Here is a 16,990-nt window from a genome sequence, read left to right on the forward strand (position 1 = left end):
AGTTTGGTGGAGGAATAATTGTCAGGGCTGTTTTTCATGGTTCTAGGCCCCTTAATTCCGGTGAAGGGAAATCTTAACGCTACAGCATACAATGACATTCTAGACCATTCTGTGTTTCAAACTTTGTGGCAACAGTTTGAGGAAGGCCCTTACCTGTTTCAACATGACTATGCCCCTGTGCACCAAGCGAGGTCCATACAGAAATGGTTTGTCGACATTGGTGTGGAAGAACTTGACTGGCCTACACAGAGCCCTGACCTCAACCTCATCGAACACCTTTGGGATGACGCCGACTGCGAGCAAGGCTTAATCGCCAACCTCACTAATCCTTGTGGCTGAATGGAAGCAAGTCCCTGCAGCAATGTTCCAACATCTAGTGGAAAGCCTTCCCAGAAGAGTGGAGGCTGTTATAGCAGCAAAGGGGGGGACCAACTCCATATTAATATCCATGATATTGGAAAGAGATGTTCGACGAGCAGGTGTACACATACTTTTGGTCATGTAGTGTATTATGATTTGGTAATGGCTATTTGTGTAAATGTCCTGACACAATGTGCTATCTAGTTGTATAGTCTGGCTTAGTCAGCCATACGCAGTATCCTCGGATTCTCTTTGCGTCCTGGGGGGGGTATACTACAAAGCAGCAACAATGACTCTTGCCTAACTATTGTGAAAAACTGTATTTGGAAGATAAGCTTGAAATGGGCATGGTCTATTTGAATCAAAAACACAAGTTAAGCTTTCTTCATGAACAAGAAAATCAATTGTTATGTTTGGATTGTTTAAATTACATTAAAGTTCTAAATTACAAGGTTCTAAATGGCATTAAAGTTCTAAATTACAAGGTTCTAAATGGCATTAAAGTTGAAAATGAAGTGCCTTAGCATTTTGACCTGTTAATGGTTCCATTCACACTATTATACAAATGCAATTGTTGTGATAGGTCGTATTGTCATTCAAATGTTCCGTGTGTGAGGTGGTTCTGTTAGATGTCTTATGGTGACATCACGAGAACATGTTTCTACACCTGCAGTATCATTTTGTAATACTCACTTTGACGTTTACCAGACACTTGTCTGTTTTTATCAGAGATCACTTTGGTCACACAAGAATGTTTATTGAGCATGGGCTGCATCCCATATGGCACCCTATTCCCTATATAGTGCACTACTTTTGTAGTTCGCGTGCACTATATAGGGAATAAATAGGATGCAGTCTACAAGTAAATACTTTTCAGCAAGACAGTAACTGTTCACATATTTTGTATCCAGCCATTTTGAGTCATTCCTATGAATCTCCCAACTTTTTAAATAAATGTTTCTGTATCAAACAGGATTTCTGTCATTTCTTTCTTTAACTTATTGAATACAGGTTAGTAGAGAATAAAATGTGATCACAGAATATAAATATTTCGTATTTATTCCCAGCAACATACGGTGAACAGAACTTACAGCGATACCGGCGAATGTGGTAACTGAGTGAAATATAAAACCCTGGCACCCATAGAATCTAGATACTGAAAGGCAAACTTTATCTACTAGAGATGGACATCAGCTAGTCAGTCTCTACTAGAGATGGACATCAACTAGTCAGTCTCTAGTGGAGATGGACATCAGCTAGTCAGTCTCTACTAGAGATGGACATCAGCTAGTCAGTCTCTACTAGAGATGGACATCAACTAGTCAGTCTCTACTAGAGATGGACATCAACTAGTCAGTCTCTACTAGAGATGGACATCAACTAGTCAGTCTCTACTAGAGATGGACATCAACTAGTCAGTCTCTACTAGAGATGGACATCAACTAGTCAGTCTCTAGTGGAGATGGACATCGGCTAGTCAGTCTACTAGAGATGGACATCAACTAGTCAGTCTACTAGAGATGGACATCAACTAGTCAGTCTAGTAGAGATGGACATCGGCTAGTCAGTCTCTAGTGGAGATGGACATCAGCTAGTCAGTCTCTAGTGGAGATGGACATCGGCTAGTCAGTCTCTACTGGAGATGGACATCAACTAGTCAGTCTCTACTAGAGATGGACATCAGCTAGTCAGTCTCTAGTGGAGATGGACATCAACTAGTCAGTCTCTACTAGAGATGGACATCAACTAGTCAGTCTCTACTAGAGATGGACATCAACTAGTCAGTCTACTAGAGATGGACATCAACTAGTCAGTCTCTAGTGGAGATGGACATCAACTAGTCAGTCTCTAGTGGAGATGGACATCAACTAGTCAGTCTACTAGAGATGGACATCAACTAGTCAGTCTCTACTGGAGATGGACATCAACTAGTCAGTCTCTAGTGGAGATGGACATCAACTAGTCAGTCTCTACTAGAGATGGACATCAACTAGTCAGTCTACTAGAGATGGACATCAGCTAGTCAGTCTCTAGTGGAGATGGACATCAACTAGTCAGTCTCTAGTGGAGATGGACATCAACTAGTCAGTCTCTACTAGAGATGGACATCAACTAGTCAGTCTCTAGTGGAGATGGACATCAACTAGTCAGTCTCTACTGGAGATGGACATCAACTAGTCAGTCTCTAGTGGAGATGGACATCAGCTAGTCAGTCTCTAGTGGAGATGGACATCAGCTAGTCAGTCTCTAGTGGAGATGGACATCAGCTAGTCAGTCTACTAGAGATGGACATCAGCTAGTCAGTCTCTAGTGGAGATGGACATCAGCTAGTCAGTCTACTAGAGATGGACATCAGCTAGTCAGTCTACTAGAGATGGACATCAGCTAGTCAGTCTCTAGTGGAGATGGACATCAACTAGTCAGTCTCTAGTGGAGATGGACATCAACTAGTCAGTCTCTAGTGGAGATGGACATCAACTAGTCAGTCTCTAGTGGAGATGGACATCGGCTAGTCAGTCTCTAGTGGAGATGGACATCAACTAGTCAGTCTCTAGTGGAGATGGACATCAACTAGTCAGTCTCTAGTGGAGATGGACATCAACTAGTCAGTCTCTAGTGGAGATGGACATCAGCTAGTCAGTCTACTAGAGATGGACATCGGCTAGTCAGTCTCTATTGGAGATGGACATCAACTAGTCAGTCTCTAGTGGAGATGGACATCAGCTAGTCAGTCTCTAGTGGAGATGGACATCAGCTAGTCAGTCTACTAGAGATGGACATCGGCTAGTCAGTCTCTATTGGAGATGGACATCAACTAGTCAATCATAATGGGATGAACGAGTGACGAATTTCCGGGCAAGGGCGGTCTATTTAAAAATCATTCCTTCCTCCCTCGCCCTCCAAGTGTATACTCGTCAGTTGTCATGACACGTCATCAGAAGTGTCCACTTAATTTGAGTGCTGAGGGGATAGGGTGCTTTTCGGTCTTCAACCCGACATGTTGTCATGCATTTTTTTCCATTGCGAAATACTGCACCAAACATCTTAGTTAGATGTAAAAATTACGCGACTAAAGTCTCCTGAGCAAAAACGTCAAAAATACAGATTTCTTGAGTTACTGTATCTTAGATTAATTCAGACTATTTTGAGGAAGTGTATACTGGCTACGGCGTCTCAAACTGGACAAACAGTACTACTGCCTCTTGTTTTTCAAGCGAAGGTCTTTTAAGGGAGTACACGACCTCACTCGTTCGGTTGGCCTAGCCGACTTCGGCTAACCGAACTGAAGTATGCTGAGGCCTTAAAGTTAATCTTTCTTCAGTCCAACAAGTGTTTGCTGTTCTCTTGTTGACGTCAATAGTGAAATAGTTTAACTGACCGTCAGTCTTATTCAACCATCATTTAACAATTAAAATCATTGGCATTGGAACTTAGTGCTCAGTCGAATTCATGTCCAGTCTCGTCAGTTGTAGCTGATTTTTGGCATAAGAACTGGCCTAGAAAGGCCAAAGTGTCCAATAGGGTCATTGTAGTCATTGTCCTTTTATAGTTAGTTGATTGTAGTGTTCATTACAGTGTGCCTGGTATATGGATGATGGCTTAACAAATCTACCTACAAGTGTTGTCATGTTCTAATGCAGGATTCTACCAGGTTCTAGTAGATGTCGTGTGTATGGCTCCTATGTAGTGCTTTGGTACTTGTCTTGTGTCACTATCTCTGTCTGTGACCCATCCCTGAGGAAGGTTGTCAGCTCAGGAATGTCTGCATTGTGGGTTCCATCTTGATGGTTCTCTCACAAACACATGGTCCTTCTCTTTATCCAATATATCTGCCCAGCTCATCATCCCAAGGCAACGTACATGTTGTCCACACCTGTTGGTCATATCAGACATGTTAATAGACACGTCAGTCTGTTAGTGGTTATACAGGATGATTCTTCTAAATTAACTTGACAGTGGTAAGCAAAGATGGCCAGGAATCCAAACTGATAAGCCCAGTTTCACCAGTGTTTCTATCCGTAAGGATTCCAGCAGAGTTTAAGTCAAATTATTTTCAATGAGGGAAAATATGAAATTGGGTTTACTTTCTGAGTTGACTGGAATTGAAATGGAACTGACCCCAACCTGGATTCCAGGATAAAAGCTAGGAGTGGGACGATACAAGACAAGGACTCACAGGTTCTGGTCTCTAGCTCTAGCGCCAAGGGGTTCTCCTGTCTCTTGCAGAGCTTAACTCTGGCAACGATGATGATGATGATGACGACGACGAGAGCCACGAGGAAGGCCAGAGCAGAAGCTAGGCAGCTGATCACCATAGGGCTCAACACTGGGTCTGGGTCTGAGGGGCACAGAACCCAGATGGACAGACAATATGAGAAGTGATAAATGTTTTATATTACGGTTAATATCGTCCAGGTCTGAGGGTGGGTGGACGCAACCAATGATGTACACAAACAAACATGAATATACACTACGTGACCAAAAGTATGTGGACACCTGCACGTCGAACATCTTCCAAAATCATGGGCATTAATGTGTACTTGGTACCCTTCCCCAGATCTGTGCCTCAACACAATCCTGTCTCGGAGCTCTACGGACAATTCTTTCGACCTCATGGCTTGTGTTTTGCTCTGACATGCACTGTCAACTGTGGGACCTTAAAAAGACAGGTGTGAGCCTTTCCAAATCATGTCCAATCAATTGAATTTACAACAGGTGGAAACATCTCAGGGATGATCAATGGAAACAGGATGCACTGGAGCTCAATTTAGAACCTCATAGCAAAGGGTCTGAATACTTATGTAAATAAGCTGTTTATGTTCAATACAGTCTCAGTCAAAAGTTTGGACACACCTAATCATTCAAGGGTTTTTCTTTATTTTTACTCTTTTCTACATTGCTGCTACTCTCTGTTTATCATATATGCATAGTCACTTTAACTATACATTCATGTACATACTACCTAAATTGGCTCGACCAACCAGTGCTCCCGCACATTGGCTAACCGGGCTATCTACATTGTGTCCCACCACCTGCCAACCCCTCTTTTTACGCTTCTGCTACTCTCTGTTCATCATATATGCATAGTCACTTTAACCATACCTACATGTACTTACTACCTCAATAAGCCTGACTAACAGGTCTGTATATAGCCTTGCTACTCTTTTTTCAAATGTCTTTTTACTGTTGTTTTATTTCTTTACTTACCTACACACACACACATACCTTCTTTTTCCCCCGCACAATTGGTAAGTAAGCATTTCACTGTAAGGTCTACACCTGTTGTATTCGGCGCACGTGACAAATAAACTTTGATTTGATATAGTGAAGACACTATGAAGTAACACATATGGAATCATGTAGTAACCAAAAAAAATGAGTTGAATGAGTGTTGAATGAGTTCCCACATATGCTGAGCACTTGTTGGCTGCTTTGCTTTCACTCTACGGTCCAACTCATCCCAAACCATCTCAATTGGGTTGAGGTAGGGTGATTGTGGAGGCCAGGTCATCTGATGCAGCACTCCATCACTCTCCTTCTTGGTCAAATAGCCCTTACAGCCTCCCGAGTGGCGCAGCGGTCTAAGGCACTGCATCGCAGTGCCAGCTGCATCACTACAGATCCTGGTCGATCCCAGGCTGTGTTGCAGCCTGCTGTGACCTGGAGACCCATAAGGTGGCGCACAATTGGCCCAGCGTTGTCCTGGTTAGGGGGGGGGGAGGGCTTGGCCGGCTGGTGTGTCCTTGTCCCATTGCGCTCTAGCGACTCCTGTGATGGGCCGGGCGCAGTGCACACTAACACGGTCGCCAGGTGTACTGTGTTTCCTCTGACACATTGATGTGGCTGGCTTCCGGATTAAGCAAGCATTGTGTCAAGAAGCAGTGCGGCTTGGCAGGGTCGTGTTTCGGAGGACACACGGCTCTTGACCTTCGCCTCTCCCGAGTCCGTACGGGAGTTGCAGCAATGGGACAAGACTGTAACTACCAATTGGATATCATGAAATTGTGTAGAAAAGGGGGTAAAAATATAATTAAAATATATTAATATAAAAAAAATAGCCCGTACACAGTGTTGGGTCATTGTCCTGTTGGAAAACAAATATTAGTCCCACTAAGCCCAAACCAGATGGGATGACGTATCACTGCAGAATGCTGTGGTAGCCATGCTGGTTAAGTGTGCCTAGAATTCTAAATAAATCACAGACCGTGTCAACAGCAAAGCACCATCACACCTCCTCCTCCATGGTTCACAGTGGGAACCACACATGCAGAGATCATCCTTTCACCTACTGTGCGTCTTACAGCGGTTGGAACCAAAAATCGCACCTTTAGACAGATTTCCACTGGTCTAATGTCCATTGCTCGTGTTTCTTGGCCCAAGCAAGGCTCTTCTTATTGGTGTCTGTTTCTATGCAACAATTCGAAGGCCTGATTCACACAGTCTCCACTGAACAGTTGATGTTGAGATGTGTCTGTTACTTGAACTCTTCATTTGGGTTGCAATTTCTGAGGCTGGTAACTCTAATGAATGTATCCTCTGCAGCAGAGGTAACTCTGGGTCTTTCTTTCCTGTGGCAGTTCTCATGAGAGCCAGTTTAATCTCGCTTTATGTTTTTTCAAAGTTTCAAAGTTCTTGAAATGTTCCGGATTGACTGACCTTCATGTCTTAAAGTAATGATGGACTTTCTCTTTGCTTATTTGAGCTGTTCTTGCCATAATATGTACGTGGTCTTTTACCAAATAGGGCTATCTTCTCTATACCAACCCTACTTTGTCACAACACAACTGATTGGCTCAAACACATTAGGGAAAGAAATTCAACAAATTAACTTTTAACAAGGCACACAAATCTTGAAATGCATTCCAGGTGACTACCTCATGAAGCTGGTTGAGAGAATGCCAAGAGTGTGTAAAGCTGTCATCAAGGCAAAGGGTTCCTACTTTGAAGAATCTCAAATATAAAATATATATTTTAACACTTTTTTGGTTACTACATGATTCCATATGTGTTATTTCATAGTGTTGATGTGTTCACTATTATTCTACAATGTAGAAAATAGTACAAATAAAGAAAAACCCTGGAATAAGTAGGTGTTCAAACTTTTGACTGGTACTGTACATTTGCAAAAATGTCTAAAAACCTGTTTTTGCTTTGTCATTATGGGCTATTGTGTATAGATTGATGAGGATTTTTTTTTTTTTTAAGAAAATGTATGAATCAATTTTAGAACAAGGCTGTAACGTAATAAAATGTGGAAAAAGGGAAGGGGTCCGAATACTTCCCGAATGAACTGTACATCTATGGACACAACCGAGATGGACAGACAGTCATTATATGGACATTGAGAAATTGTTGCAGTTTTAAAGTAAGTTTGCTGCAATTCTACACATTTTGCCATGGGGAGAAATGTTTGCAGTTTTTAATGATATGAGTGAGACTGACTAACAAAATCAATGGGGGGCCCCCCGGGCCAGTAATTCAACCATGATAACAAGTTTAGATAGCTGGCCGCTAAACTAATTTAGCAATCCCCCCTAAAAAATATTGCTGACATGGCTAATTGACTGACTATCAGTGACATAACAACAAACAAACTGCTGATGCACACCAACATTTTGAAATTGCATATTTTCTATTCTACTATTTTGAGGGAAATTGATCCGAGGGCTTCAAAAGGGGAACCGCCAGTTGCCCATCCCTGCCGTAGATGCTGACTGGCCTGCCCTCACCTCTGATGGAGACAGGGAGCGGTTGGCTCTCCCGGGACATGAAGGTTCTCCCGTCCAGCTGGACCATATAGAGGCAGTAATAGCAGCCCTCGTTGGAGAGCTGTGCGTTTGAGAAGCTGAAGGTGACAGCGGGAGTGAGGGCGGGCAGCGACTGGTGTACCGTGTCGTTGGAGCGGATCAGACGCAGCTGGAAGGAACCTCAATAAGGAAATAAAACAATCTTTAATATTGTGTTATCCTGGATAGATTTAGTAAATGTAGCTATGTACTGCTTGTTCTTGCCTATACGGGCCAGTTTTCCGGAGACAGCTTAGCACTAGACTGAAAAGCTTGCTTATTGGAGAATCTCCATTGAAAGAGCTATTTAGTCCAGGCCTAGGCTTAATGTCCAAGAAACCAGACAAATTAGTATTTTTTTTTTTTAAATGGTAAAATAAATCAAAATCAATTAATGTATCAATCAATTAAGCTACCTCCAGGATACTGCTTCTCAGTGAAGCAGGTGATGTTGAAGCTGTGGCCTTTGATGACAGAGCCTGTGGGAGCCTCGTTGGACGTGTTGTACCAGCGAAGAGGGGTGAGCAGCTCCACTGACGAGATGGGAGGGAGACAGGGGGTTGTGGATCAATTTGACCCGTCATACAGGACAGATCAAAACGAAGTCAGACTTTTTTTTTTTTTGTTACTGGAAAAGATGTCAGGATCTCATGACAAAACCAAAATGATAAAAGATGAGTTCAGTAGGGAGAACAGAGTGAAACGAGGCAGTACTACCTGTCCTGAACTCGTCCAATAAGAAAAAACAAGTTGTCCCTTTTTATGTTGCAAAAACATTTCTCTACGTTGTGCCCTAATGAACTTTAAAGCATACTGTAGCAAATCCCTTTTTCCTCTTCCATTGGAGCAAATCCTTCCTCTAACTGAACAGGCCCTAGATGACTCACCCACAGTGATGTTGATAAAGTTGCTGGGTGGAGAGGTGAGCGTGGAGGAGGAGGGAGAGATACCCTTGATCCCGTACAGACAGCTATAGCTGCCCTGTTGAGTAGTCTTCAGGATTGACAGAGTAAACTCCACCCTAGACTGGGCAAAGGTCACCCACTGAGTCATCAACGGGGTGTCTATGCCCCTCGTAGACAGGTTGAAGTAATTCAGGTGGTGGCCCGGTACCACAGTGCAGCTGAAGCGAACCGCCTCCCCGGGAGATAAGACGGTGTGAGGGGAGAGCAGGGACAGGGTGGGCATCAACAGTGCACCTGTCAGGGAGATAGATACAGTGCTTTCAGAAAGTATTCATACCCATGGACTTATTCCACATTTTGTTATGTTACAGCCTGAATTCAAAATGGATTCAATATTTATTTTTTTTCCTCACCAATCTACCCACAATTAAAAATGTTTTTAGAAAATGTTGCCTATTTATTGACAATGAAATACTGAAATCTCATTTACATAAATATTCACACCCCTGAGTCAATACATGTTAGAATCACCTTTGGCAGAGATTACAGCTGTGAGGTCTTTCTGGGTAACTCGAAGAACATTCCACAACTGGACTGTGCAACATTTGCCCATTATTCAAACTCTGTCAAATTGGTTGTTGATCATTGCTAGACAACCATTTTCATGTCTTGCCATAGATTTAAAACCTCTACAGGATGGGTGGGTCCCCCACGGGACGGTTGAGCTAACTGTCACGTTCCTGACCTGTTTTCTGTTCATTTTGTATGTGTTTAGTTGGTCAGGGCGTGAGTTGGGGTGGGCATTCTATGTTTTGTGTTTCTATGTTTAGGTCAGGTGTAATTAGCCTTATATGGTTCTCAATCAGGGACAGGTGTTTGACGTTTCCTCTGATTGAGAACCATATAAAGGTAGGCTGTTCACACTGTTTGTTTGTGGGTGATTGTCTCCTGTGTCCGTTTATGTTACCACACGGGACTGTATTGTTTGTTTGTAGTATGTACCTGTTCGTGCGTTCTTCGTTATATGTAAGTTCACATGTTTTAGGTCTGTCTACGTTCGTTTGTTATTTTGTAGTTTGTTGAAGTGTTTTCGGTTTTCGTCTTTACTTTAATAAACTTCATTATGTCAAATTATCACGCTGCGCTTTGGTCCAATCCCTACTCCTCCTCTTCATCCGAAGAGGAGGAGGACAGCCGTTACACTAACGAAGGCTAATGCGATTAGAATGAGGTTGTAAGTAACAAGAACATTTCCCAGGACATAGACATATCTGATATTGGCAGAAAGCTTAAATTCTTGTTAATCTAACTGCACTGTCCAATTTACAGTACCTATTACAGTGAAAGAATACCATGCTATTGTTTAGAGAGTGCACAATTATGAACTTGAAAAGTTATTAATAAACTAATTAGGCACATTTGGGCAGTCTTGATACAACATTTTGAACAGAAATGTAATGGTTAATTGGATCAGTCTAAAACTGTGCACATACACTGCTGCCATCTAGTGGCCAAACTCTAAATAGCACCTGGGCTGGAATAATACATTACGGCCTTTCTTTTGCATTTCAAAGATGGTACAAAAAAAATACAAAACATGGTTGTTTTTTTCTTTGTATTATCTTTTACCAGATCTAATGTGTTATAATATTCTCCTACATTAATTTCACATTTCCACAAACTTTAAAGTGTTTCCTTTCAAATGGTATCAATAATATGCGTATCCTTGCTTCAGGTCCTAAGCTACAGGCAGTTAGATTTGCGTGTCATTTTAGGAGATTTAAAAAAAAAAAAGGGGACGGATCCTTAAGAGGTAGATTTAAGTCAAAACTGTAACTCGGCCACTCAGGAATATTCACTGTCTTCTTGGTGAGCAACTCCAGTGTAGATTTGGCCTTGTGTTTTAGGTTATTGTCCTGATGAAAGGTGAATTCACCTCCCGGTGTCTGGTGGAAAGCAGACAGAACCAGGTTTCCCTCTAGGATTTTGCTTGTGCTTAGCTCCATTCTGTTTCTTTTTTTATCTTGAAACTCCCCAGTACTTAACAAATACAAGCATACCCATAACATGATGCAGCTACCACTATGCTTAAAAATATGGAGAGTGGTACTCAGTAATGTGTTGTGTTGGATTTGCCCCAAATGTAACATTTTGTATTCAGGACAAAAAATGTATTGCTTTGTCACATTTTTTGCAGTATTACTTCAGTCCCTTGTTGCAAACGGGATATATTTTTTTGAATGTTTTTTATTCTATACACAGGATTCCTTTTTAATTCTGTCAATTGGGTAGTATTATGGAGTAACTACAATGTTATTGATCCATCCTCAGTTTCCTCCTATCAAAGCCATTAAACTCTGTAACTCTTTTAAAATCCACCACTGGCCTCATGGTGAAATCCCTGTGCAGGTTCCTTCCTCTCAGGCATCTGAGTTACGCCTGTATCTTTGTAGTGACTGGGTATGTTAATACACCATCCAAAGTGTAATTAAATAACTTCACCATGCTCTAAGAGATATTTTTTTTTACCCATCTACCAATAGGTGACCTTCTTTGCGAGGTTTTGGAGGGGGGGAAAAATGGTCTTTGTGGTTGAATCTGTGTTTCACTGAATGAATGAGGTCAATTGATGAATGGGTGAAAACCAGATAGAATCTGATAATTGTGCACATGACTTCATGAATAAATTTGAATGACCTGAATAATGAGGATGATTGAGTTTAGAACAACAGTGTAAGAATTGCTCTTCCTCTGTCCCGAGCGCACAAAGGCTCACACCTGGAAAAATACATTTTTTTTTTTTACTTTGTCAGAAGAAGCTGTAACTGGACTGTAGAATATGACTTACTATAACTGTTGTTACACTGTAACGTTTTTTTAAAAGAGAAACTAAATTGTTCCATTATATTCTTACTGTAAAATATGTGTGTTGACTGAATATACGCGATTGGTGTCTCTGCTAAATGAATCTATATATCCTCGGCTACTAAGCACAGATAAATACATCTCAAAACATGCTATTCTGTTCTTTTGAAATACATTGTCTTAGTATCATGTTTTTTTATGACCTTCCTAAATGAAAGCCTCATATGGAGGTAGACAATGTGGTCTTGAATAGAGTGAGGGGTGCAGAGAAATAAATAAAAAGAGTCGTCTGGTCTCTTTGAAGCGAGAGGAATTCAACAAGAGCCCCAAGTATTCTTTCACAATAGCTGGCCTTATGTTATCTACAGTTTTGCGCTGGGAACTGTCCCACTCCATGGTGGATAGCAACCTCTCCACGAGCATCCACTCTTTGTTTATGTAATGGGCTGTATCCTATTTTTTGAAAATCGTCAGTCCACGTGAAGTGTAATTGCGCCATTACTCAACTTCTCTCAACTACCCGCCAGCTGATTCTTTTTGTCCCGATGCAGGACTATAAGTGCGAGAGGAGAGAGACTCTCAGACAGAAACATTCACACCTCCATTCATTTACAAAGGGATAGGTGTGAAAATCCCACAATTTGTGCCAGGAATGGGTTTATCCTGCTGATGAATGAATAAATGATTATGTTATGTTACCGAACAGATGACAACGATAGAAAGAAGCATCATGTAGCATCTTGATTTACAGCATTTCCCTCTGTCAGACATCAACACATTTTGCAAAAGTAGCCCAATTAGTTAGAGGGATGGGGCATCTTCTTGTTACGTGGTGCTGAAGTTTCTAACTGCTGTCAGCCACACCCATACAGCGCTGTGAAACGGAGAACGGGCTACCACTAAAATAAATAAAATATCAACAAGAGAATGTAGAATGGAACAAGTCACATTTGAATTGAAATAACCAGATTTAATTGAAACGACCAAATGTCGGCCTTTAACCGTCCAAATATTTCATACAATATTCTGCCCATGTTGGGACTCGGCTTGCTTGATCTTCTTCCTTTTCGCTTCCCATTGACCAAAAATGAAATATATAATTCAATTTTAATCATGAAGTGTACTCACAATTAGAGGTCGACCGATTATGATTTTTCAACGCCGATACCGATTATTGGAGGGCCAGGCAACGCCGATACCGATTAAATCGGCCGATTTTTTAAACATGTATTTATTTATTTGCAATAATGACAATTACAACAATACTGAATGAACACTTATTTTAACTTAATATAATACATCAATAAAATCAATTTAGCCTCAAATAAATAATGAAACATGTTCAACTTGGTTTAAATAATGCAAAAACAAAGTGTTGGAGAAGAAAGTAAAAGTGCAATATGTGCCATGTAAAAAATCTAACGTTTAAGTTCTTTGCTCAGAACATATGAAAGCTGGTGGTTCCTTTTAACAATATTCCCAGGTAAGAAGTTTTAGGTTGTAGTTATTATAGGAATTATAGGACTATTTCTCTCTATACGATTTGTATTTCATATACCTTTGACTATTGGATGTTCTTATAGGCACTTTAGTATTGCCAGTGTAACAGTATAGCTTCCGTCCCTCTCCTCGCCCCTACCTGGGCTCGAACCAGGAACACATCGACAACAGACACCCTCGAAGCATCGTTACCCATCGCTCCACAAAAGCAGCAGCCGCGGGAACAACTACTTCAAGGTCTCAGAGTGAGTGACGTCACCGATTGAAACGCTATCAGCGCACACCCCGCTAACTAGCTAGCCATTTCACATCGGTTACACCAGCCTAATCTCAGGAGTTGATAGGCTTGAAGTCATAAACAGCTCAATGCTTGAAGCACAGCGAAGAGCTGCTGGCAAACACACGAAAGTTCTGTTTGAATGAATGCTTATGAGCCTGCTGCTGCCTACCACCACTCAGTCAGACTGCTCTATCAAATATCAAATCATAGACTTAATTATAACATAATAAACACACAGAAATACGAGCCTTAGGTCATTAATATGGTCAAATCAGGAAACTATCATTTCGAAAACAAAACGTTTATTCTTTCAGTGAAATACGGAACCGTTCCGTATTTTATCTAACGGGTGGCATCCCTAAGTCTAAATATTCCTGTTACATTGCACAACCTTCAATGTTATGTCATAATTACGTAAAATTCTGGAAAATGAGTTCGCAACGAGCCAGGCGGCCCAAACTGTTGCATATACCCTGACTCTGCGTGCAATGAACGCAAGAGAAGTGACACAATTTCCCTAGTTTAATATTGCCTGCTAACCTGGGTTTCTTTTAACTAAATATGCAGGTTTAAAAAAATATACTTCTGTGTATTGATTTTAAGAAAGGCATGTATGTTTATGGTTAGGTACATTCGTGCAACGATTGTGATTTTTTCGCAAATGCGCTTTTGTTAAATCATCCCCCGTTTGGCGAAGTAGGCTGTGATTCGATGATAAATTAACAGGCACCGCATCGATTATATGCAACGCAGGACAAGCTAGATAAACTAGTAATATCATCAACCTTGTGTAGTTAACTAGTGATTATGTTAAGATTGATTGTTTTTTATAAGATACGTTTAATGCTAGCTAGCACCTTACCTTGGCTCCTTGCTGCACTCGCATAACAGGTAGTCAGCCTGCCACGCAGTCTCCTCGTGGAGTGCAATGTAATCGGCCATGATCGATGTTCAAAAATGACAATTACCGATTGTTATGAAAACTTGAAATCGGCCCTAATTAATCGGCCATTCCGATTAATCGGTCGACCTCTACTCACAATTGCATGGCATGGTGATCTCTGCTCAGCTTCAAAAGCCCTTATGAATAAATGGAGTAGAAGTGCTCAAAGACGCCCTCTGGTGGTTTGTACGAGCATTAACGGCAAGCACTAACACATATGATGCAACTTTTAATTGAGGAACCACTGTACAAACACCTCACAGCATATGATCAATTCTTACAACGTTACTATTGTTAAGATGTATTACTTAATTACATTCCAACGTGGAACTGTTTTCTGTCCCATAACAAAACCCCCACTATTTTAGCATGGGGGCCCCAGATCTGTTTAAACAATTTCAACTGATCTGTACCAGGCTATCCTCCTGGGACTCAGTCTCACCTGAACATTTCACCCCAGCGTCATTATCATGGGTGCAGGTGGGGTTCCCGTTGACGGCCCTGGGACTGTGGAGAACCCTGGGACATTGCGTCAGGCTCGCCTCGTGGCCCGAACACTGGACGTGAGTCAGCCAGATCTCTCCGGTGCCCCTTCCAAACGCAGCTCTACGGATGGCTTTATCGGCCAGCCCACAGCCCAGCTCCTTGCACAACACGTCAGCATCTGTCAGGTCCCAGCCTTTGTCACACACTGTCCCCCACTGATTCCCGTGTAGCAGCTCCACGCGCCCCGCACAGTCACTGTCCCCATGGACTAGACGGATGAACGAAAAGCCATCTGCAGCTGGTACTATTCTGAGTGACTCACCGTCTGCACCTACCCCATCCCAAGTAACAAGAGCACAGCCTGTATAACAAGAGCACAGCCTGTACAACAAGAGCACAGCCTGTACAACAAGAGCACAGCCTGTATAACAAGAGCACAGCCTGTATAACAAGAGCACAGCCTGTACAACAAGAGCACAGCCTGTATGGGAACAGCAAGAGAAAGACTGAGGAAAAGTGTAAATTTGATCTCCAAATCTTGAAAATACTTCAGCAAAGCAGTCATATCGATGTTAGCTGCTACAGTATCAGTACTCAAGGTTGTCTCTGATACTTAACTCATCACACAAGCATATTGAAATACTTAAACTAGCTCATTCTAAAATTAACAAATTACACCACACAGAAAAGAAAAAATATCGAATGATCACTGACCTAGCGTTGTAAGGACAAGTAGAATATGCAGCATCTTTGTCACCATTTCATTTGACCGCAAGTCGAGAGATGATTCTGCTGACGTTGAGCTTGATGCGGTTTTCGGGGGGGAAACGGTCTACTCAAACTGCACCCAAAAGTGGAGTGGAGACCTTGAACTTGAGACCACTATAGTTGGCTAACTAGTCAAATTACCGCAATACTATCTGAAGGATTTCGGTGTGTTAGCCTGTAGTATTGCTGGCTACAACATGCCTACTCGCTGCTACCAGGCATCTAGCTAAATTCCTTCAGTCACTGACACTGTTTGATCATGCCTGGTTAGTTTAGCTGGTTAACTTCAGGTCAGTCCTGGTCCATCCTTTCACATTTCATAACGTAAATCAAACATATACAAATATTAAGCCGAGAAATCTACTCCATGTCGTAACTATGCATATTCTTTAACTACAAAACCTTGTTTTAAAGAACGCGAAAGTTCTATAGTTAAAAACATTAATTATTCAATATGTAGATACAGTATTATTTGTCATCGATATATAATCACGTCAAGCTATCAGGGAATCATATCGAAAGATTTGTTGTTTAAATTAAAATTTAGAAAAAAGTTTAAAAAGATTTATTGTTTTCGGTAAAAACAAGCAAGACACATATCCGCCTGGCGTTGCATTTACGTAATTACGTATTTACGTACGGAATTATACCAGTGTTTTGGGAACTACATTACCGTGAGCAACTATAGTGGAATCGGAGGTTCGCCTTCAAAATAAATAGCCCCCAATGAAACATGTAAACTGATCAAAAAAAATAGTGGAATCATGCCACAATTAGAGTAAATAATGGTGAAAGAGTTTGGATTGTTGTTACATATATTCAACAAAACAAAATAATGAGTTAATTTGACCCCCCAAAATCTGTGCAAATCGAACTGTGGATGTATTTGGATTCAGAATTTCGTTGGGGGCTTATATGCCTAGCCCTTGATCATCAAATCAAATTGTATTTACACATATTTAGTAGATGGGTGTAGCGAAATGCTTGTGTTCCTAGGTCCAACGGTGCAGTAGTATCTAACAATTCAAAACAATACACACATATAAAAAATAAAATTATGGAATTAAGAAATATATAAATATTAGGACAAGCAACG

General features: G+C 41.3%; 1 protein-coding gene across 1 annotated transcript; it reads right to left on the reverse strand.

The window, feature by feature from the left end:
- Positions 1–427: 427 nt before the first annotated feature.
- On the reverse strand, positions 428–16,506 carry LOC120059033. The gene is made up of 7 exons (XM_039007798.1): positions 15,841–16,506; positions 15,083–15,457; positions 9,035–9,346; positions 8,564–8,680; positions 8,091–8,288; positions 4,538–4,699; positions 428–4,234 (listed from the first exon to the last, which is right to left on the reverse strand). Exons 1-7 carry the CDS (start codon positions 15,884–15,886, stop codon positions 4,203–4,205), a joined length of 1,242 nt encoding a protein of 413 aa, XP_038863726.1. The 5' UTR covers positions 15,887–16,506; the 3' UTR covers positions 428–4,202.
- Between the last annotated feature and the right edge of the window lie 484 nt (positions 16,507–16,990).

The sequence above is a fragment of the Salvelinus namaycush genome, chromosome 14 (assembly GCF_016432855.1).
Source record: "Salvelinus namaycush isolate Seneca chromosome 14, SaNama_1.0, whole genome shotgun sequence".
Classification (NCBI taxonomy): Eukaryota; Metazoa; Chordata; class Actinopteri; order Salmoniformes; family Salmonidae; genus Salvelinus; species Salvelinus namaycush.

Excerpts from the sequence above, each read along its gene's own strand:
- LOC120059033 (XM_039007798.1), bottom strand. The coding sequence starts at position 15,886 with ATGGTGACAAAGATGCTGCATATTCTACTTGTCCTTACAACGCTAG. Across the intron at positions 9,347-15,082 it reads CGCTGGGGTGAAATGTTCAG|GTGCACTGTTGATGCCCACC; the intron begins GTGAGACTGAGT and ends TCTCCCTGACAG. Across the intron at positions 4,235-4,537 it reads AGAGCTAGAGACCAGAACCT|GTGTGGACAACATGTACGTT; the intron begins GTGAGTCCTTGT and ends TATGACCAACAG.